At 43.8% G+C, this 21,448-nt stretch overlaps 2 protein-coding genes across 7 annotated transcripts in view; both read right to left on the bottom strand.

Moving 5' to 3' along the window:
- The window catches only part of arhgap12b (Rho GTPase activating protein 12b), a 51,181-nt gene extending 45,808 nt beyond the window's left edge, over positions 1-5,373 (bottom strand). For 2 of the 5 annotated variants that reach the window (XM_055037564.1, XM_055037567.1), the window contains exons 1-2: positions 5,209-5,373; positions 97-851 (exon numbers count right to left, since the gene is read on the bottom strand). In XM_055037564.1, coding sequence (XP_054893539.1) covers positions 97-774 — 678 coding nt within the window. In that variant the 5' untranslated portion in view covers positions 775-851; positions 5,209-5,373. Of the gene's footprint in view, positions 1-96; positions 852-4,981; positions 5,101-5,208 lie in introns of all 5 variants that reach the window. The other 3 variants (XM_055037568.1, XM_055037569.1, XM_055037566.1) reach the window with 2 other exon arrangements.
- An 868-nt stretch (positions 5,374-6,241) lies between these two features.
- Positions 6,242-21,448, bottom strand: part of LOC129364888 (kinesin-1 heavy chain-like) — a 16,630-nt gene continuing 1,423 nt past the window's right edge. The window contains exons 2-26 of one of the 2 annotated variants that reach the window (XM_055037817.1): positions 20,933-21,020; positions 20,779-20,852; positions 19,892-19,996; positions 19,760-19,808; positions 19,614-19,669; positions 19,374-19,461; positions 18,004-18,128; positions 17,752-17,856; positions 17,055-17,200; positions 16,742-16,890; positions 15,692-15,894; positions 14,873-14,941; positions 14,567-14,773; positions 14,327-14,470; positions 12,854-13,042; positions 12,614-12,731; positions 11,711-11,766; positions 11,360-11,469; positions 11,174-11,275; positions 11,026-11,086; positions 10,115-10,186; positions 8,981-9,082; positions 8,591-8,804; positions 7,970-8,081; positions 6,242-7,838 (exon numbers count right to left, since the gene is read on the bottom strand). In XM_055037817.1, coding sequence (XP_054893792.1) covers positions 7,832-7,838; positions 7,970-8,081; positions 8,591-8,804; positions 8,981-9,082; positions 10,115-10,186; positions 11,026-11,086; positions 11,174-11,275; positions 11,360-11,469; positions 11,711-11,766; positions 12,614-12,731; positions 12,854-13,042; positions 14,327-14,470; positions 14,567-14,773; positions 14,873-14,941; positions 15,692-15,894; positions 16,742-16,890; positions 17,055-17,200; positions 17,752-17,856; positions 18,004-18,128; positions 19,374-19,461; positions 19,614-19,669; positions 19,760-19,808; positions 19,892-19,996; positions 20,779-20,852; positions 20,933-21,020 — 2,751 coding nt within the window. In that variant the 3' untranslated portion in view covers positions 6,242-7,831. The remainder of the gene's footprint in view (positions 7,839-7,969; positions 8,082-8,590; positions 8,805-8,980; positions 9,083-10,114; positions 10,187-11,025; positions 11,087-11,173; positions 11,276-11,359; positions 11,470-11,710; positions 11,767-12,613; positions 12,732-12,853; positions 13,043-14,326; positions 14,471-14,566; positions 14,774-14,872; positions 14,942-15,691; positions 15,895-16,741; positions 16,891-17,054; positions 17,201-17,751; positions 17,857-18,003; positions 18,129-19,373; positions 19,462-19,613; positions 19,670-19,759; positions 19,809-19,891; positions 19,997-20,778; positions 20,853-20,932; positions 21,021-21,448) is intronic. The other variant, XM_055037818.1, reaches the window with a different exon arrangement.

Here is a 21,448-nt window from a genome sequence, read left to right as displayed (position 1 = left end):
AATCAATCTGATGTTTAAGAAAGGCACAATTCCCTGGATTGTTTCCCTAAGACCCCCAAACAAACCCAGAGATAACTATTCACACCTGTTTCCTACCTGCATGTGTTCTGTTGAGCTGCTGCTAAGCTCGTCTCCAGACTCCGAGTCGTTGCGCTGTTTGACGGACCCTTCTCCCGGCGCCTCGCTCGCAGCCGAGCTCTTGTCACTGTCTGGACTTTTGCTGTCGCCGTTTCCTGCTTTGAGTGGAGGTGAGTCGGCCCGTGTCCGTGGCAACGACGAGTTGTTGCTGTGGTGGTGGTTGTTGTTGTTGTGGAGGAGAACCAGCTCTGCCACCAGCTTGCAGTGGTGCGGACTCCCCAGGTTCTGGTTGGCGTCCTTGGGGAGAACGGGCGGCGTGACGCGGTCTGAGGATGGCGACGGGGTGGAGGAGGGTGACGGGCGGCCGAAGCTGGACATTTCCGGCTGAGGCCTGTTGAGGTTCTCGTTGGATTCCCTACAGATGTCCAGAACGGTGGGCTTGGCCCTCAGGGCGGGCTTCTGCGGCGGCATCAGCGCCCGTCGCACCTCCCTGACGTACTGCGCTGGAACATAGAAGGCTTTTGCACCTTCCTCTTTCTTCACCTGCCACCAGTCCTCGTTGGTCTTCTTCACCAACATGTAACATTCTCCCTGGTGGATGGCCACCATCTTGTCCTTGGCCTTGTACTCATAGTCATACTCCACCTCGACGAAGACCTGGCCCGGGGCGATGGGAAGCCCCTCTCTGTCCGCCATGACTGCTGGAGCACGCGCTTCGACTCCCACCCTCAGCTGCTCAGCAGCCCGGGCAGCTCCTCATGTTTCACTGAACACTGCAGGAGACAAGACCAGACAGGAAGTGGAGGTTATGTCTCAGGTTATGTCTCGCTAACGTTAAACAAAAAGAACGTCTTGTGTTTAATGTCACTTGACACACAGAAGCTTAAATTCTGTGATATTTTTCTTTATTTGTAGAAAAAACTTGATAACCAGATATTACTTCTGAAAAGGTCATTCCTGATGTCGTCCACCTTTGCATTGTTTGCTGCACTAGAGTGGATATCAGTGAAAGTTTCTTCCTCTTTGGAAGTGGTTTCATTTCCTGATGACAAGCGAATTTAACCCTTAGCACCTGGATGCTACAAGCCCTCTTTATGCCAGCAGTTATGAAATAACATGTAAGGTAATGAACTCGTCCTGCTGCTCTACTAAGGCCTTATTTACTAGAACTACACATTATTTCTCTTTATGCATCAACTCCTAGGATTACTTTTCTTCGTTGCGGTAACTCCTCCACCTCTTTCCTCACCACCGACCACAAACCTCCGGGGTCTTGGTTTCTACTCCCGGCTTATTAGTCACCCTTAATACCACAACCACAAAGTGCTGCTGCTGCAGCACACTGACACTATAATACGATGGCCTGCCGTGCATGAATGGTGAGTCGATAAAGAGCGCTGCGGGGTGACTCCTCCAGATTACCCATACGACCATTAAGGAGCCTGGTCTGCAGCGCTAAAGGTGATGACAACAAGACGTCGCTCAACCAATCCTGCATGCAGTCCTCTGAAAACAACACTGGTCTTCTTATTCCATCCCAGATCTGAGCAGTGACATCATTACTCACAGTGCAGACTCAGTCAGGAGCTTTTAAAACCGTCCTGACGTATCACAGTCAGAGTGTGAGTCAGGTGACAGAGACAGCTGGGGCCCCTCTCCGTTCCTCCAGGGTTTGCTTTGGGATGGGGCCCGTCATCGATCCGCCTGACAGAGTATCCCTTCGTCTGCCAGCCTAAATAAATACGGAGGGTGTTGAGCGGTGGATCCCCCTCTTTACGAACTCCCAGAAATAGCAGCACTGCTGGTGGAGAGCAGGTGCTTTTACTGAGGCGTGAGAACCTGCTGCTGAATCTATAAGAGGAAGGAGGACGGACTGACAGCTCCACACCCTGAGCAGATTTACAGCTCAGGAGAGATGTCCACACCGAGGGGTAAAGGTCAATTTAGATGCTTCCATCAAGAATTTAGGGCCAGTATTATGTTTTCCAAGCACATGGTGCCATTTTACAACCCAGTTAAACAACTATATTAATTTAAATTGTTATAAAATTGCTATATGTATCAAATATGACTTAAAATAAATTTGACTTCAGGATTTAGCGCCTGAAAATTGGATTTCTTAAAGAAGACCTGCTCTTCCTAAAACTCCTCCTTCAGGAAGTCATCACAACATGGCTCCTCTATTGCTTATTTCATAAAAACATTCTGTGCTGAGTTTATTGTTTGTTTAGCTGGTAAATGTAAAAAACAATTTTTTTATGCCCATTTATACTTAAATAAATTTGCAAAAAATTTGTGGCCTCAAAAAGTCTGGACGCCATTACCTTTAGATGAACATGAAAACTGAAAAATCAGAGGCGTCCAGCCACCAGCGCCACCATGAATGAACCCGACCCACCGACAGTGAGCTGGATCCTGGAGCTCAGTAGGGATGGTGGGAAATGAGACCCAGAGAAAACTCAAGAACCAAAACTGGCTCAAGTTCAAGCATGACGTTTCCCAACTTGGCAGGGGCCAACAATCCCACTGCAACGACTCACTACTGTTTCACCACACGCACACACACGCACTACTGCAAACAACAAATAATAATACAAAAAAACCCTGACAGCTCAGTTGGTCCTTCCAGCTGCTCTGCGGTCTGAGTGCTCTGCCAGACGTCCCGGGTGAGTAAACTTCCAGCAGAAACAGATTCCCGGCGCTGTGTGGTGTCAACACAGCGGTGAAAGTCGGCCGGCGGCGTGCCAGCCGACTTGTTGATCAGCGGAGATTTGTAAGCATGTTGCACAACGGGCGAGTCTGCCTGTTCAGATATTAACATCCAGGAAACCCGCTGCGGTTCTGAAACCTGCGGACTTCCAGAACGACATTCTGGAAACTTTATTGCTCGTGTCCCAGTGAGCAATGAATCATAAGAAATTGAGAAAGCTCAGTAAGTGATTGTTTTTCTCTTTTCTGTTGTTTTGTTCATTTATTTTGAATTTAAAGCTTATTGAGCTCAGTGGAAGTTTTCACAACAACAATATTATTGTTTATCGCGATAACTTCCTGGACAGTTTGACATCGTGACAGGCCTGGATACACTGAAAAATCTCTAATTCAATAGAGAGGGAGGGCAGCAAAGTGAAATATATATATATATATATATATATATATATATATATATATATATATATATATTATATATATATATATATATATATATATATATATTGTTGCCATAGAGACAACACATCTCATCTGCAGCAGAAATACACCAGTCACATAGTTGTAGTGAAAGGAAGTAGCTAGAAATCTCACTTTTTCGCACATTAGTTTTTTCATTAACTTTAACTTGTACTACAGTAATGTAGAGGTCAACATGTCACTGCAAAGACACAATCTATAACAACAATCAGGATCCTAACAGATCCTTTCAATCTGTCAGTCTACAGTTTGCAAGGATCATTATGAGTTTCACACAGGACCTGGTGAAAAATTACAACACATTCTCTCTACCAAATTAATGCATCACAAACAACCAAAAACGTATATCATGAACTAAACATATCGTTTATTGGAAATCGGTGCCGATTTATTGGCCAGCTGATGTATGGGTTCTGCACCCCTAAGAATTATTTATCATAACTATTTGCTGGTATTCTGATTTTTATCAGTATAGTCTCCTTGCGACCAGTGTAAGGTAATAGGTGGGGGTGAGGGGACAGTACTGGGTAACTATGACTTGAGCTTTTAGAAACGTTCTCTAGTATCTCATTAAATAGGACATCAAACCACAGGAGCTGGGATGCACCAATACCAAAGTTTGGGCTGATCGATATCTGATATTGATGTCGTTATGACCTGCTAACAATATTTATCAATATGGTTCACTACAATTTCAACATGTTTGGGAAAACAAATCCCTGACCAAAAACAAATGGCAACAAGATCAAAATAAATATTGGACCAATATGATATGTTCAAAAATGACTAATATCAGCCGATGTTAGAGCCGATATATCGTGCATCCCTGACAGGAACCATATGATGGGCTTTTTCAGCAATTTTTGAAACCAATTTTTAGAAGCTATAAGGCAATTTCCAAAACATAGTGGCAGTGAATGGAAGCAGCTGAAAGTCTTACTTTTCTGCGCTAAGTTAATCTGTGGTTTTCTCCTGAAAAGCTTAAAAGTGCAACTGGCAGTGTGAAAACTTTCAACTCCAAGGACACTATTGTTCCACTGTCACCGTGTTCACAGTCAGCGCTCACGCAACCACATCAACATCTCACTGCTTTAAAGGCACAGATGCAGCAAAAGCATTTAACGAGAAGCCTAACTGGGAAATCCAGAGTGAAAGACATATATATATATATATATATATATATATATATATATATATATATATATATATATATATATGGCGTTAGAGAGAACGGGCTTTTTGTCGACACACATCTGCAGGGCGACAACCTCAGCAGCAAAACACAGCGAGACTGACTGCCTTTGTCCCTGCGCTTCATTCAAAACAGATGTGACCCAGCATCCACTCCAGCATGCGCTGCAGCCTGTGCGGCTTATTAAAACCACTACAGAACTGTTAAAACTGCAAACAAGCACGCTGACTTGATGCTATTTATTTAGTTAGTTATTTTTAGGGGGTGGGGGGTGAGTTGCCCAGGGGCGTTCAGATGGGGGGCAGGGTCCATTCCTTCCCTGTCTCAAACAGCCCAACACAAAGAAGTTTAATCCTTGTTCGTTGACAACAAAGAATCCCCGTCACCATCACCACAGCTTCCCAGGAACCCGGACAGAGACCCCCAACACCAACACCACCACCACCACCACCACCTGAACCAGCGGGAGGAAACGAGCCCAACAATTAGGGGATGCTTAATTACAGCACCTGGCTCAACTTTTACCGTTAGAAAAGTGACGCCAGCCGAGCCGCTCCCTCTCCATTCGGACGCTGCCCCGAATATTTCCTGCGTTGCTCCGCTGCGGACCAAAAGCTCTGCAGGTTCCCTGGGAGCCTCCAGCTCTGCAACAGCGTGCATAGCAACAAAGTAACTCCGTTAGAAGCCAATAGCCTCTCACCGGGCCAGAACGTCACGTAGAACCGAACCGGACCGAACCGCACTGCACTCACCCCCCTGTCCGGAACGAGCTGCTTTAGTGTCGGTCTCTGTGCTCCGATGGCCTCCGCTGAAGGAGAGCAGGAGAAGTTGACCGGAGCCCCGATACCCGGCGAGTTACCCGACAGACCCGCAGCAGCAGCAGCAGCAGCAGCAGTCCTCCAGTCCTCCTGTCAGCCTCTCCGTTCACAATCCCCCGCCTCTCTGCTGGACGTCAAGTTCAGGGAGACAACAGCGACCACATCCGGTCAGCGCTGTCATAATAAAAGGTTCATTGAAATGTCGTTCTTGTGTCTATTTTTTCATTTTTATTGAGTGGCTGAATCTTTATGAATAGTGTTATTGTGTAATCTAACTTTTGGGGTGGCAAAAACAATATATATATATATATATATATATATATATATATATAATATATATATATTATATATATATATATATATATTCTTTCAATCTTTTCTTTTATATTTATTTATTGTTTCATATTTATGTCTTGATTGAAGGAGACGACTGTATGATTTCGCGTGAACTCAAGATTGTAGTCAGGGGGCCAGTGGTGTACATAGGATTTTTCCGGGGTGGCTATTGGCTATGCCCCCTCCCACAAGCCCCCACCTCCACCTTCCTGGGGGGAGCACTCCTAATGTTGACTAGCTATGAAACAAATGATCTATCATCACTGGGGGAGATATGGCTCCCTGTCAAAGCCAGTGTCCCCTGGGAGGCATCATGGATTAAAATAAATAAATAAATGTTGCATATTCTTCCGATTTGGAGAACAGAACTTTTTGCTTCAAACTTGTAATGCCACTGCTTTGTAATATTTTCAAGATACCTACAATTCGCATGTTGATAGTGTATGTTACACTTTAGGCATGCAAAATGATGTATCTAAGTCATTTGATATGTGCAAAAACATTTTGTGTTGAGAGGTGAGTTTGCTGTATTTATTTTTTAGATGATTATGTATTTGTTATCTGCATTCACACACAAAACAATATTTTACAAAACTTTAATATCAAGTCAAGCAATTCAACACATAAACATAATTAAATGTTATTAGGCCTTTAGGTTTTTTTAAAGCTTCAATTAACTCCCAATTCATTCAAGTTTCCTGCTTTTATTTTGGAGCTCCTGGCGGATGTGATTGGAGCTTCACTCAGCAGCTTGATCCCGCTGCGGTCTCTCCTCAGCGAACACCGGGCTTGTCTCTCACATCCCGCCCGTCTGTCCGTCAGCGCTGACGGGGCGCATCCGGAGCCCCGTGGCCCCGTGGCCCGCGCGCCTCCCGGCTCGACACCTCCAGAAACTCTCTGCTCCAGCTGGAGTATGTTTGACGTCTCCTTTCATCCCGTCGCGCCTCCAACGATTGATTACAACACGCAAAATCCCGGCTTTAACGTTCACGTTGTTCAGATCTTGAGCGCGTAAAGTTTCCCCGCGGCCCCTCCCGTCGGCGCTGACTGCTCTTTGGCAGACACGGCGGGTGGTTTCACCATCAGAGCAAGATCATGAATGATTTAATGCTCGCATGATCCAAGAGCAAAGCAGGCCTTCAGTGGAAAACACTCACCCAGACTGCAGACTGACTGACATCAGCCTCAGGACAAAGAACAAGCGGGCAGGATTTCAGGATAATGTAGGAATGTTTGTCTGAAAAAGAGCCACAGCAGGGAAAAGAAGCTCAGCCTGTCAGTGTGAGGAGGAAATGAGAGATGGAAGCACAAATGGGATTCCGCTATTCTTGCTTTCCAGAATGGAAATATGGATTCCATGGAATGCAATAAAATCATCATTTAAATATGTAACTTTAAATGATGATTTAAAGTTAACATTATCAGGAAATAATGCCACAAATATTGAGATTCTTCAAACTGCAATTTATTATGTTTAGAAAACAAAAACTAAATCTGGGAAAATTGATTCTTTTTATCCTTTGTTTCATTCAGCTTCTGTTAAGTGAAGACATAGATATATTTCGTCAAATATGGCGACAGACCTACAGTTAATGCAACTAAAGACGAAAGCATGGATGAGTTTCTCTTCATCATGTTGGGACATGAATCCTCTCATCCTGGAGATGTTCTCCAGGTGACAGAAGGCCGACTTTGCGACTATCTTTGTGTGGCTCTGAAGGTTCGGGTCAGAGTTCAGCACTGCACCCAGATTTTGGGCCTGATCTCTTGTTTCCAGCTGTAATAACTGAAGCTGCTGCGTAGGTCAAGAAATAATAACTTCAGTTTTGTTTCCATTCAGCTGAAGGAAATGACGCCACATCCACACGTGGATTTGTTCTACCCTGCGGTTGAATGGGTTCGTGTTGACTTGGCGACAATGTCGTGTAAACGGCCACGTTAGAGGTCTTTAGTGCAGCGTCGGCTCGCTTTCTTTTACCAGCTGATGATTAATATGCGGCTGAAACGAACACAAAGTTCTCACGGTAGAAGCAGAATTTTCAGGGCATTTGCAACAATCTTGCTTGCATCAGCAGCTTGTTAGCCTTAAAGAGCTGCGGTGCTTTTCTATACAGTATGTACACATTTTGACACTGGAGGATTTGTGCAGAGTGTCCAGGACTTAGTGCAGTCTGCTGGTTTGAGGTTCTGGCTTCCAGTTTGGGCATCTGTCTGAAGATCCTTAACTGCTGTGAGGTAAAAGAAAAGGAAAGTGAATTCTTTCTGCTTACTCAAGTTATTTTGCTTCCTCTTGTGTTTTTCAGAGAAATTTGTTCATTAGAGAAACAGACTGATGGAGCTTGATGTGTTCTGGTACTACCTGTCATTGTCCTCTCCAATGGTATCAGATTGGCTGTTCTGCAGTAGTAGTGCCCGGTTGATGCCAATCAAGGGAGACGCTCCGGGCAGCTGGCCCGGTCTGATAGGCTTCACTGGGTTTGACAAAAAGACACAACGCATCAGTTATAACATTTCAATCAAGAGAAGTGTGTTTAAATGCACATTAAAGCACAACTAAACCAGCTGATTTAGATTTTTTTTCTGCGTCGGCCATCTTTGTATTCTCTGAAATCACATTTGACCTTGAGAGGTTTTGTGAATGCTGAATGCTGGTGAGTGAAATCAGTTTGTGTGTTGGAATTTTAATTCAAGTCTCTCGGGTTTTGAAAGTTGGCCGACAATTTTAAAAAATAAGAAGAGAAGTATTTGAATATCTAATGAAAGACTTTGCTTTCTTTTTCAGGACTGATTTGAGTTGGTTTTTTGTAAAGAAAGCCAAAGCATGGGTCCAAAGAGAAGCTACAATTCCTGACAAATTTGCAACATGTGATACTCTTCACTCTGGCTTCAGAAGTATATACAGCTTACCTGAACCTGACAGACCTACTACATTACAGCACCCCCTGGTTTCCGATCATCATATTACTACAGTTTTGCCCACCTATGACCGCAGAGGGTCTCCTGCCCATGTTTTTGGGCTTGACTGTGTCCTTGATGCGCTCCATCTCTTCCTCGTAACGTTTCTTTTCGCGGGCTGCGCTCTCCTTGGCTTCCTTCAGGGCGGCCTCCAGTGCTTGGACTCGCGACGCTGTGGCACGCAGGCGCTTCTCCATTTTGGGGATCTCACAGCGAAGGTTGGTGTTGTCTCGCACCAGCTGCAAAGAGAGAGTGAACTGTTAGTCAAAACGCCTCTAAAGGTGGAGACTGCTGTATGAGGAGCGAGTGTGTGTGTGTGTGTGTGTGTGTGTGTGTGTGTGTGTGTGTGTGTGTGTGTGGGAGGGGTGTGGAGGGACTTAAGGTGGAGGGGTGCAGGGTGCTTGTGAGTTTTTACCTGCTTGTGAACTTTGGTGAGCTGCTCCAGGTTGCTCTCCAGGAAGCTGATCTTTTGTTTCTGAGCAGCGCAGGCTTCCGAGTCATCCATGTCCTGCCCATTCTATCCAAACATAGCAAAGAGTTTCAACTTTTATAAAAATATTTTTACATGTTTGTTAAAACCTTCACAGTGTCGATACAGTTTAGTATGAGACAGATAATATGTGGAAAGATCCAGTTTTGTCTAAAGAAATGCACCACTCCTGATCAAAAACAACCAATCAGAGCCAGGAAGAGGGTCTTAGCGCTGTTAATCATATCCATGTATTTGTTGCTAATTTTAATAATGGTAGAGAAACAACTCAGAGGAAGAACTCTTACCTGCTGTTGTCGGTGACTGTGCTAGCTAACTAGTCTTAGCATTCACAACAGACTCTGCTAGCTCACTGTAGCAGACGACAAGGGCCCGCCTCCTCACTCTGATTGGCTGTTTTCAGATGCCACTGGGAGCATTGGGAAATAACAGAGGATCTTGATTTTTTTTTCACAAATTATCTGTCATATGTGAAAGTCTCAACACATTTGTAAAAGAAAAATATACTTTCTGTATAAAAGTTGCATACTGCACCTTTAAGTTTGTCACATTTTGGCACGTTATAATCCCAAACCCCAATCTATTTATTTTACACAACTGCAAACCTATCAGGCCGAGCCTTTAAAAGTGGCTCTAAATCTGAGGCTAAAGGACATGATTAGCAGCAGATTTGCATTTTTGTGTGAGTGAACGGGAAAAGCCTGGATGTGCCTCTTTTCATCTCGCTGCCATCTGCCCCGGGCTGACGGCTGAAGATGAGCGCCGCGCCGGAGCCCCGGGCCCCCGATTTACATCCGCCGCCTTTCAAGAATCAGATGGCCTAGTTATCACAGACGCTGTCTGTTGTGTTCCCCGGACTCATTAAAAAATCATCATGGTGCAAATGAAGCTCAGCGCCACAGCAGCGCAAAATGGAAAGACGTTTCGTCTGATCGCTGCTGATGGTCACCACGTGGCAATGGCGTGTCGGTGGCTTTCAAAGAGCAGGCAGCACGCGTGTTTTGGTGGAAAGCACGCGTGTTTTGGTGGAAAGACAAAATAGAACATGACAAGTTCTACCTTTCTTACTCTTCTGGATAAATCCTGCACAAAAAGCCTCCGCAAACTGTGGAGTGTCTGCAGCTCCCGAGCCTAAAAAAAGAGACACAGAGCAAAGAAAAGGGTGGCAGAAAAGATTAAGCTTGTCCATTATTAGACCTCAGTAGACAATCAATCAGTCAACCAATCAATTCCTTCATTCTTTCCTTGTCCTCCTTCAGTGTCTATCTAGAGCAGTCGTTGGGGGAGACACTGGCTACACCCTGGTGACCCCCAATAATTAAATGTTCAGGGTGAACATAGCCATCAAAAGCATCCGTTGTTCCTCACTACCTAGTTTTTAATGCACTTCTGAGAACAATAGACTTGAATGAATCTGTTCTCAATAACACACACACACGTTTTGCTAAAGATGTGCAGAAACCCCCAACACAGGCTAGCATCATCTCAAACTGAACCGATTATTTGTATTAAATACAAAATGTCCAAGAAAAATCGACACAGTTATTGGTGCCTCTAACAATCGCTGCGAATAAACGTAAGAAGGAATTCATTTCGATGTGGAACTTAAACAGTTGTTGAAGTGATCGGCTTCTCCTGGCTGTCCAACTTTTTCTAGCGACATTTTTTGAGAAATTGAGCAAGCTATTTCAAATTTAGCTGTTTCCATCAACCTTTTCTAATGCATTGCTTAAAAATTTCCAGGTAAAAAAATAAGCTAGATGGAAACACGGCTAAAGAGTCGCCAGGTCTGAGGTTTTACACATCTGTAAATATTCTAGGAGAATCTTAAGAATAAAAGAAGCAGATTTTCTTCTCTTTTTTTGAATGATTGTAACTTCTGATCCCAACCCAAATCCTCTCCATGTCAGATCAGAAATATGTACAAAGCAAATTTGTCTCCTTGTTAAATGATGGAGGTAATAACTGACCACAGTTTCCTCCAGTCCTTTCAGGTCCTGCCTGGCCTGCTCTCGTCGGTCCTGCAGCAGCCTGCGGGGCAGCAATCGGGTTATTACCACCTACAGGTTGTCATGCCGATAGCAACAGCTTCCCTTTTGATCAAACGGCAACGTTTACGTGAGTTCCTGCAGCTGGCGGCTCTTCTCCTGGTCGGCTGCTTTCAGCTTCTCGTGCTCCACTTTCAGCCTCTCCTGCTCCAGGACGATCTCCTGGTTGGAGCTGCAGGGACCGCAGGAACACATTCAGCACAGCTGCACGCTCGCCAACGACAGCGTTGGGGAGGTTTTCAGACGTCGCTCTTACTCCTGCAGCTCCGTGATCAGCTTCTCCTTGCTGTCCAGCTCGTCCCTCAGGCTGCCGATCTGCTTCTGATGGGCCTCTCTGTGAGACTGGATCTGCTTCTCCACAGCCTCCTGGACACACACACACACACACGCACGCACACACACACACACACACACACACACACACCACACACGCACACACACACACACACGCGCGCACACACACACACACACACACAAACGCACACACACACACACACACACACACAAACGCACACACACACACACACGCACACACACACACACACGCAGACATGTTGTCCCGTGTCACATCAAGGTTAAGAAGCGAAAGTAGAGAAGCGTAGAATACCTTGACTTCATTGGCAGACTGGATCTCATTCTCTTTCTCCATGGCATTTACTTTCTCTGAAACAAACAAACAAACAAACAAAAAAACACAAAGTAAAATAATTTTGCAGAAGTTTCACTAAAATTTGGTGAATACTTTCTGTGTTGATTATGATGTTTTGGATCTGTATCTTGTTGAAATACTCATTTTCACATGAGCACAAGTCAGTTGTAGCAATACGAGAATAAAATGGTAGTAATAGAAGAAGAGTCATAATATTATATTACAGTTGTCATAATATAAGTACAAAGTCTTAATAATACAAGAATAAAGTCATAATATTACCAGAAAATAGTGGCATATTAGGAGAATGGGTAAGTAATTTTACGAGAATAATAACAAATAAAGCTACTTGACAACAACTGAAGTTTTGCTTTCACATTATTGTGTCTTTATTCTAATATAACGACTTTATTGTCACAATATTCAAATTTTTTTTCTCCTAATTTCAAGGAAACCTTTTAGTCTTGCCTTAAAACCTGAAGAATTTGTTCATCATAGTTTAGTTTTTTTGGTGAACTAAAGGGCTGGACTCTTAGTTGTTTGATGGTTTAATATTACTTAATTTAACTTTGTAGAGATCAGGTATTCCACAAGGCTGATGCTCGGCCCCTTTATATTTAGGATTACCCTTCCCACACAAATGGGGCCAAATTGAACCTCAATCTCTTACATCTAACCACCAATGGAGATTTAAATATTTGGCCTCTATTACAAATTATTTAATGCATCCAAATTGAATTGCAACCAAAGGGGGAACATTTTTCAGGGTTTATCTCAGTCAAGTCGTTCTAATCTTGACTTTACGTCAAATGGCGTCACGTGAACTGTGTCTGAGTTTGAAGCTAACCCTGTTTCGCTCACCCTCAGCTCTGATCCTGACTATCTCGTCGTTCAGGAGGTCCACGTTCTCCTCCAGCTGTCTCTTCTTGTGCTCCACATTCTGGAGGTTGTCTGTCAGGGACTTGATCTTAGCCTCATACTGACAGGAGAGGAGAAACAACACACGAGAAACACACACATGGTCTCCGTGAGCTTGTGCAGACATGTTTGGCATACGATAGACAGATGGACAGACGGACGGACGGATGGAGCAGCGGTTACCTGGGAGACGCGGAGCTTGCAGGCGGACAGGTCGCTCTCCGTCTCCTCCAGCTTCTGGCTGCTCTCGGCCTGGCTGCTCTCCAGCTGCTTGCTGCGCTTCACCATGGCCTTCACCTCGGCCTTCATCTTGCTGATGTAGAGCCGGGCCATGGTGAACTCCTCGTCGATGAGCCCGCTGCTCTCCTGTTGCTGAGAGGTTGAGAAACGACGGCTACCGTTAGTGTGTGATCTGATGTCGGTGCTGGCATGAAGGGGTTTGTATCTTTATCTCCTCTGCAGATAAAGATGTTTGCATGTTGTCTAAAACAAGCAGTGAAATCACAGGAAATTTCACTTGTGCAACTTCCAACTGATATAACCTACAGCTGGCAAACAGATAACAGAAGTCAGTAGCAAACACACAGAACACTGGATGTGTTCCAGCCTGACATCCTGCTAAACTCAGATAAGTGAAACAGTAGAAAATGTAGTTGTCTATAAAATGTTTAAGTTCCTCTTTTAGCCAGTTTTGAACATGTGAGCCAGATTATCATCATGTTCTTATTTTCTCACCATGCTGCGTTTATATAGTTATTTTCAGATGGAAACATGCTTTGTAAATCCAGCCCTTTTCTTTTTGCCTTTCATGTGAACAGTGTTACATTTGTGTTACGTCCTTCATCAGGGTTTTCAGTCTGTTGCCTGAACCCAATTGGGAGACTTTTCCACAACAATCAACTACTAATTGCAGTTCTGGCTCAACAAGCTGCACGTGAGCTGTCTGAAATGCATGAAAAGACATTGTAGGAGCGCCATCTTGTGGCCTTTCAACAGTATTCACATCTTTAACAGGCAGTATTTTGGTGTTTTCCAGGCACATTGTGCTATTTTACAGCACAATTAAGTAACTATTCTAACTTCAGTTGTTATATGTCAAATTTTACTTACAAGAAATTTGACTTTGTAATTTAACGCCTTGAAATTTTGTTTCTTTTTAAAAACTCTGGCTCTTTCTCAAACTCCACATTAAGAAAGTCATCACCACATGGCTCCTCTATTGACACCTAAATATTTTTTATTAATGTTGCACTGAGAAGTACCTCCTGTAATGAGAGGAACAGATGCACGGTTCCTCTAGATGTTTGCTAATTGCTGCTGGCTGGTCTGAAGGAGCACAGTGGCCTGTGAGGCAGAAGCTCAGAAACTGCAGCTCCAAGGAGGAGCTTTGTCCTTGGAGGCAGAGCGAGATCCAGCCAGGTGTTTTTCACAGTGAGTGGTTGCCATAGAGATTACAATAGTCCTCCAACATGCATGAAAGAATCAACGCAACACTCCAGGTCTGGTTTTGATGAAGGAATATAACATGATATAAAGTTAAAAACAGTCCATTTTCTGTCAAACTTAGGGAGAACATTTTTAAAACCTTTTTTCTAAAACTTTTCTAATTCAGAAGAACACAGATATGTTCTTGTAATGTGAAAACGAGGGACGCACCTTCATGTCATTGCTTCCCACCGCGATGCCGATCTCAGCCAGGTCTTTCAGCAAGCATGACATCATCTCAGTGACCCTCTTCTTCTGGTGGTTGGTCATCTCCTTCAACTTCTGCAGCTCCGAGTCAATGGAGGCCAAGGAGCTCTGAGGATGGACGGAGGCGGTAACAGTCAGTGTGAGGAAGAGCGTTCCCGGCAGCACTCCAAACCCCTGAGGCTGTTGTCAAACAGACTGCCTTACAGACTTCTGGTTCAGCTCCTCACTAAGCGCCTCAAACTCCTTGGTTTTGTCCTCGACCTCCTGACTCTTCTGGTCGTAGTTGACGGCCAGCTCCTCCAGCGCCTGCAGCACCTCCTTCACCTCCTCCTTGGAGGCTTCGTTCTCAGACAGCAGCCGGTTCAGCTCCGTCTGCAGGGTGTCGTGGTCGCTGCGGGAGGACTCCAACAGCTGATGGGAGAGGAAAAGGATGTTGGTGTGAATCCCAGGATTCAGACTGGGAGAGGAAGGAGAGAGAGAGAGAGAGAGAGAGAGAGAGCAAAGCATCACCTCTTCCTGGTCCAGCAGCTGCTGCTTCAGCTTCTCCACCTCCTGGGACTGCTGGTTGATCTCATCGTCCTGGAAAGCAGGACGATATGAAACAAGTCATCCAATAATCGGAGAGTTGCAGGAGCGCCGTCCTGCAATATTTAGATGTCTCTGCTTTAGCACAGCTGTCTCCAATATTAGCTCATTAGCAGAGCTCTATAGAGCTTGACTGCATGCTAGTGACGCATTTTCACCATTTTATTCCAGTTTGTAGGACAAGGCACAAAGGGAGTAACGATAAATCAGCCCCAGTTTCCTTAGTTTTGGGAGATTGGTGATCAGCCGTGATCAGCCAACATTGATCTTGATCTTGTTCACCAATGTTATTTACATCACAATTTGGTCTAAAACTCAACCACTGTCCTCTTCTGTTCTCCAGTGGGAAAGGTTTGACTGTTAGCCAGGTAATGTCTTCATGCTCGCTGTTAAAAGTTATCCTACTGTTGCCAACTCAGCAATGTTTTTACTGTATTTGTCGGAGAAAAAAATCAGTATCTGGCAAAATCGGAATCGGAAAATCTGGCTTCTTAAAGATCGATGGTCGACCAGTAAACTGCAATCGGTGCATCCCTACATCTAAAAGTTGCAGCACTCTGGCCCTAGAAGACTCCAATTTGAGATCACTCCTTTACTTATTTTAAGAAGTCAGTTGCGCCATCTTCTATCAAGAAGTAATACTGCACCAGTCACTCATGCCAAACCATACAGAAATCTATAACGTTCCTGGACTGTTTTCTGTGGGTCTTGGGTCGTCGACAGGCAGTGAGTCAGAACAGTTACCTTGTCGTCCAGCTCCTTGTAGAGCTTGGCCATTTCTGCTTCATACTTCTCCTTCTCTGGACCCATGAGAGCCACTCCAGGCAGGCTGCCCAGGGACGGCTTGGGTGCAGCCTTTTCATTGTTGTTGAGAACAGCATCCAGTGACACCATCTCAGCTTTAGCCTTTTCTTTGTCAAACTGCTCCTCCATTGGCACGCTCTCTCCTGCAGGGGGCAGCAACCGCATCATGTTCTTGTGTTATGTGAGAATGGGATTGGCCCTGGTCTCGCCATGGTCGCATTTTAAGAACTGCTGTGATTTTCCTCATGACACTGCTAACGTGAAGACAAAGGATGCTTTGTCTTGGACCTAAACATAAACCAGTGTGTGACTCAGATTTAGAGTGAATTGACAGGAATACCCTGTGCATGACTGAAGAGCTGCTCCGTCTACACACGCTAAAATCTTTTGAGTTCATTCTTCAACCCAACAGTTTAGGTACCTTAGTTTATAAGGTAACAGTTGCTTTGTAATGTTGGCGCAATGCTACTGGACATGTGATTGGCTGGCGTTTGCAAAGCTAATTGGCCGATTCCCAAAGAGTGTGGATATGGAAGACTGTGGGTGTTAACTTCTGTGGAAGTGCTAAAATAGTTTCCACTGAGCGTATTAATGCATGTGAAGGTATATTTTGTGTTTCAACTAGAAAAATAAGCTAAACTGTCATTATAAATGAATCTCAAGCTGTGCTAAAAGCAAATGTCTAAAAAATAAAGATGGACTTTGAGAAAAAAAACTTTAAGGGCTTAACAGCCTCAGTGGTCTGGATATCAAAAGGTAAACTGTTCCAAAGTTTAGGGCCACAAATAAAGCCCCAAACAAATGATTTAGTACAAAATAATGGAAATCAAGTCTACACTACTTTTAAAAGTATCTTCTCCATCTTTTAAAAGTTCTTTAATAATGATAGCCTGAGTACAGAGTGAGAAGTAAACTTCACATGAATGTTGGGTTATTTTTCAGCTCAGCAATTCTTAAGAGTCTAATTTTACCAAGCCATGGTAAAATCACCTTTCCTCCAGCGACTGAGCTCTGCCTCCAGCCAGGTGATGGTGGTCCTCAGAGTTTTGTTCTTCTCCTTCTCCTTCTCCCACTTCTTCTTCCACTGCTCTGCTGTCAGCTCCACATTCAGACTCACCGTGTTTTTGATCGTCTTTGCCCTGTTGAGGAAAGTCAACAGTTCTCATTCATGTCATTCGTTCCCAGAGCTTTTGTTTTATGTTTTAGCCAAGAAGTCCTTTTCCTACTTGACCAATGAGGGGAAAATGCAACTCTTCATGAAACCAAACGATACAAGACAGCTTTTCTGTGTGTGCCTGTGTACCTCTGTCCAAACAGCAGAGTGGACCTGGTCTCTGCGTCATTGAAAGCAGAAGGTGAGCAGCAGATGACCATGGTTGTCCGACAGTTTCCTCCCAGGGAGTCCTGCAGGATCCTGGTCATCTTACTGTCTCTGTACGGTACGTAGCTCTGGAACAGAGTGCAAAACATAAAGCAACTGTAATTGTTGCTTTATGTTGCTACGTTATGTATTATTGCTGCATACACAACGTTGTATGTAGCGGGAATTTAAACTTCATACGTGTTCTGCCACAAGTCATACCAATCAGAAAAAATAAAAAAATACATGCTTCCATTCTAACACAGTTGAGGTTGTTGTAGCTGGAGTTACAATAAGCCCTTTGATAAAGTCAGCTGACCTTTGTTATAATTACTGTCCCTTTAAACCAAAACATACAAAGTTTTTGAAGATTCTCAAAGTTTGAAAATTCAGCTAAATTCAGCTAGACCCGCATTTTTTTCCACTCTAACACAGAATAGTGAGTTTATTGCAAATTTCGATGCAAAATGGTACAAAAAACAAACATTGGGTTTGAGTGATAGCTAACTCACACCTGCAGGTGGCACTGTTGCTTACATCTACTAGCTGTTTAAAATAGTGTTGGGTTATGAAACAATATCCCAGACAGTGAAGCCCTCCAGCATCTGGACACCACATCATCCTGTGTGAGCCGTCTCACCGAGCCCTCCGCCAGAGCAGAGATGACGTTTCCCAACGACGACAGGGACTTGTTGATCATCTTCGCTTCATCCAGAACTGTTCCCTCTGCTCCAGTTTTACCCACCTGCCAAGAAAACAAACCCAAGAAGACTCATTAATCTCTGTGTCTGGGAAAAAAAAATGCTTGACAAAAAAATGCTTGACAACAAACCAATTTTATGACAATGCTTCACATTATACTGCTAGCTCAGAAGTTGAGGAGGGGTCTCACTTTTTCACTGCCTGCCAGATCGACAAGGTAGAGTTTGCCGGTCAGCTTCTGCTCAGTCTGGGTGTTTTCTTGCTTGATGTTGATGAGGAAGATGCTGTGACTCCGGGAGCTGTGCTCATTCATGTCTGAGGTGGACAGAGACAAACTGAGGATCATCCAGAAAAATGACATGGCACTAATGGGGGTGGTGGAGGGGGGGCGGGGGGAGAGATATTAAGATAGTCACATGTTGTTCAAGGAGCTCAAACCCACCTTCCAATTTAATTACTTTAAATTACATGTTGAACAACATGTAATATAAAGTTGCTTCTAAAACTAGCTAACTTTCACTACAAAATAAGTATCAGTGTATTGTTCATTCTTCCTCCTCTTGATACATACAAATTGATCCGACTGAAAATCATCCAAAAACATATTCAACTTATCGATACAATTTTTGCCAAATTGGAGCTGAATTTCTTGTGTTTTTGGGTGAGTAGTGTTGTTCATCTTACAGTTCAGACATGGAGACCTCTGGTATATTGTATTTTTTTCCATCAAGTGGAAAGTAATGGTTTTCTCTCTCAGCCACCAGGTGGTGGCGCCACTTTCTTTTTTCAACTTTTAACTTAGAAATGAAGGTTCCGACTGCGCCTCGAGGAAAATTCCTGGCCTTTGCTGTAGTTTTGAGTCATTTCACACATTTTTAGTGAGACAATGACATATTATCTGAACTTTACATGGCATAAAATGTTGCCATCAACAGCCTAAATATCTGAGCTGGTCTATCTCCAGCACAATCGGGGGCTTCATTAGCTCACATGACCTGAGATGTTTGAGTTTTCTGTGGCAGTAGCCATGGAAACTATGTTTAAATTCCTTGCAATCTTAGATTTATTTAACTATTAACTTGTTTTTATGTAATTTGTTTGTTCTAAACTCTATTAAGTATGTTGAATAAATTCTGGCATTGATGCCAAGCAATAAAAGCATTTTACAAAAAAATTCTGAGCTTTATTTTTTACTTTTTTGGATAAATGCCTGGCCTAGAAAACACCAAAAAATGTCACCAAAAAAAAAAATCAATATCAACTAAAATTGGAATCATCAGTCCAAGGATTGGCGATTGGCCAGAAAGGGCAATCGGTGTCTCTTAGTGAAAAGCTGAAGGGGTGTGGATGCTTTTGCAAGGCACTAGTTACCTCCCATCCCACCCCCACAAAAAGACCAGGTGTTCTCAAATTCCCTCCTCGTTACATGTTAGAAAAAGTAAAGGAATAAAGATTGCGGAGGCGGCTGCTCGGCGTTGAGTGTGGCGGCAGTCAGGAGACCCACTGAGGCTGAACCCATGAGAACCAGCAGCTCTGAAGGCACTCAGTGTGCGAACTCACTTGTGACGGCCACGTGTCTGTTGTTTTTGCCTTCGTCTATGGCATCCATAACCTCCTCAGGGCTGCACACGAAGCGCTCGGTACATCCCTGCGGACACAAAGGCACATCACAAGGAAGCTCTGTGTTCAGCCACCTCACAGCCACACAGAGACCTGGTTATGAAGGGAAGGACCATGACATAGTGCAAGGGAAACCGTGGAGAAAAAAAATCCCACCATTGGACCCAGGAGACGTCTCACCTTGACAAAGGGTACCCTGTTCTTGTCTTCATGCACTGACAGGTTTGTCTTCGTTACTGTACAGAAAAGTCAAGGTGGATGCAGTTAGTGTGCAGTCAGGAGGTAAAAGCACATTGAAGCAGGGCACAAGAAACCCAAAGGCCTACCGTCCAACAAGTCTCGAATTTTGTCCAGATAGATTTCAAAATATGAAACCTGCCAAACAAAAGCTCTATAAGAGAAGCTTTACAAACTGTCAACATGTGACCTCCTCATCGTTTGATCGGGTGATTACATACTTTGATGTGGAACTCCGAGTTCTCATCCATGGAGTAAATGTAGTTGAAGATGTCTTGGACAATTCTAGGAATGATTCCCATCATATCTGGGTCATGAAGTTTTCCCTTCAGAGGAAAATATATAGAGAAAAAAAGTGAGCAATGATGGCAGAATGCGCTACATGTCTACTAAATTTAGTTTACGGCACTGGAAACAGGTTTTATCTTTCACTTTTTTGTCTGTCTTTAATGTTTCAGATCCACCAATTCATTTTAGAATGTCTTCACACCTCATAGTCCGGTAGACTCGGTTCAACTGAGGACCAAAATGACAACATTTGTTACATTTTCAGCTGGTGAGGTTCACTTTCGCACTGCACAGAGTCAAACGAACCAAACCCTCTGAAAAACCTGTTCACCTCTCCGCCTGTAGTGAGAACCACTGGAGGAAACAACGTTAAAAACCTCTGAAGAAGAAATGAGCGCAACTTCCTTCTTCACGAAATGCAAACAGAAATGGAGAGGTGCCAGATTTCAGCAGTTGGGGGATTTCTCTTCTCTTCTGTCTTTCTGTCTTTAGCTGAAGACCATAAGACATTTCTATACAAATGAACTTGACTCCATCCACTCCAGAAGGTTCCCCACTTTTCCACGTTTTCTTAATAGACATCGACTCTCACGGTCGTTCTCTAGACTCCGAAAGCCCAAGAAATGATTTATTTGCCATTTCCAGACTGATGGATGTCAATAACTTTGTTTCTCATCTGTAGTGTTTTTTTTTTTATTTTTTTTTTGTTTGCCGTGTGTTGGATGATCTCAGACAAGAAAAGCTGAATGAGAAAAGCAAAAACAGAAGAAACCAGCAGCTCCTGTTTTACAGCTCTGTATCCAACATTCCTTTGCATTACCTCCATTGTGTGTGTTTTTCCAGACGAAGTCTGCCCATAAGCAAATATGGTTCCGTTGTATCCCTCCAGAACATCTGAAAAGTTCAGAAAACCCTTTCAGCACCGACTCTGAACTTGCAAGACTTTACTGTGTTGAACTGATATCAAGACTTACCTTTGACAATCTTCAGAGCCACAGCGTTGTAGAACTGCACCTGAGTGGTGTTGGACTGGAACACGCGGTCAAAGTGGTACGGCTTCCCCTGGTAGCCAGAAAGAGAGGATGAAGTACTTCCTCTTTGCAACACAGAGGGGGCGTCAGCATGAAAAGTCACTGCATGTTAACCAGTCATATCAGCAAGATCAGCAAGGTTCAAACCCTGAACCTTCATGCTACAAAGCAACAATGTCAACCACTGTTGATAACAGACGCTCATGTTTCGTTTTTAATCTAAAAGGTGTGCGTTTGGATTCAGCCCCTGAGCCAACCTTCAGAACCAGCTTTCAACTTACCTTTACAGCGACAATTAAATGTTAAATTAAAACTTCACAAACATTCTTCTTTGAAAAATAGCTGAAGCCAGCTGACACCAGGTTACCATGACTACACTGAAGGAAACACAAGCTTCTGCAGCTGAGATGGGAGACAACAACTGTTGATTCTTGACCAGTCAAAGCTTTACAGGAGAGT

This window comes from Poeciliopsis prolifica, unplaced genomic scaffold (genome assembly GCF_027474105.1).
Source record: "Poeciliopsis prolifica strain line A6 unplaced genomic scaffold, Auburn_PproV2 SCAFFOLD012, whole genome shotgun sequence".
Lineage (NCBI taxonomy): Eukaryota > Metazoa > Chordata > Actinopteri > Cyprinodontiformes > Poeciliidae > Poeciliopsis > Poeciliopsis prolifica.
The sequence above is the reverse complement of the archived record's forward strand: the minus strand, read 5'-3'. Positions and strand labels throughout refer to the sequence as shown.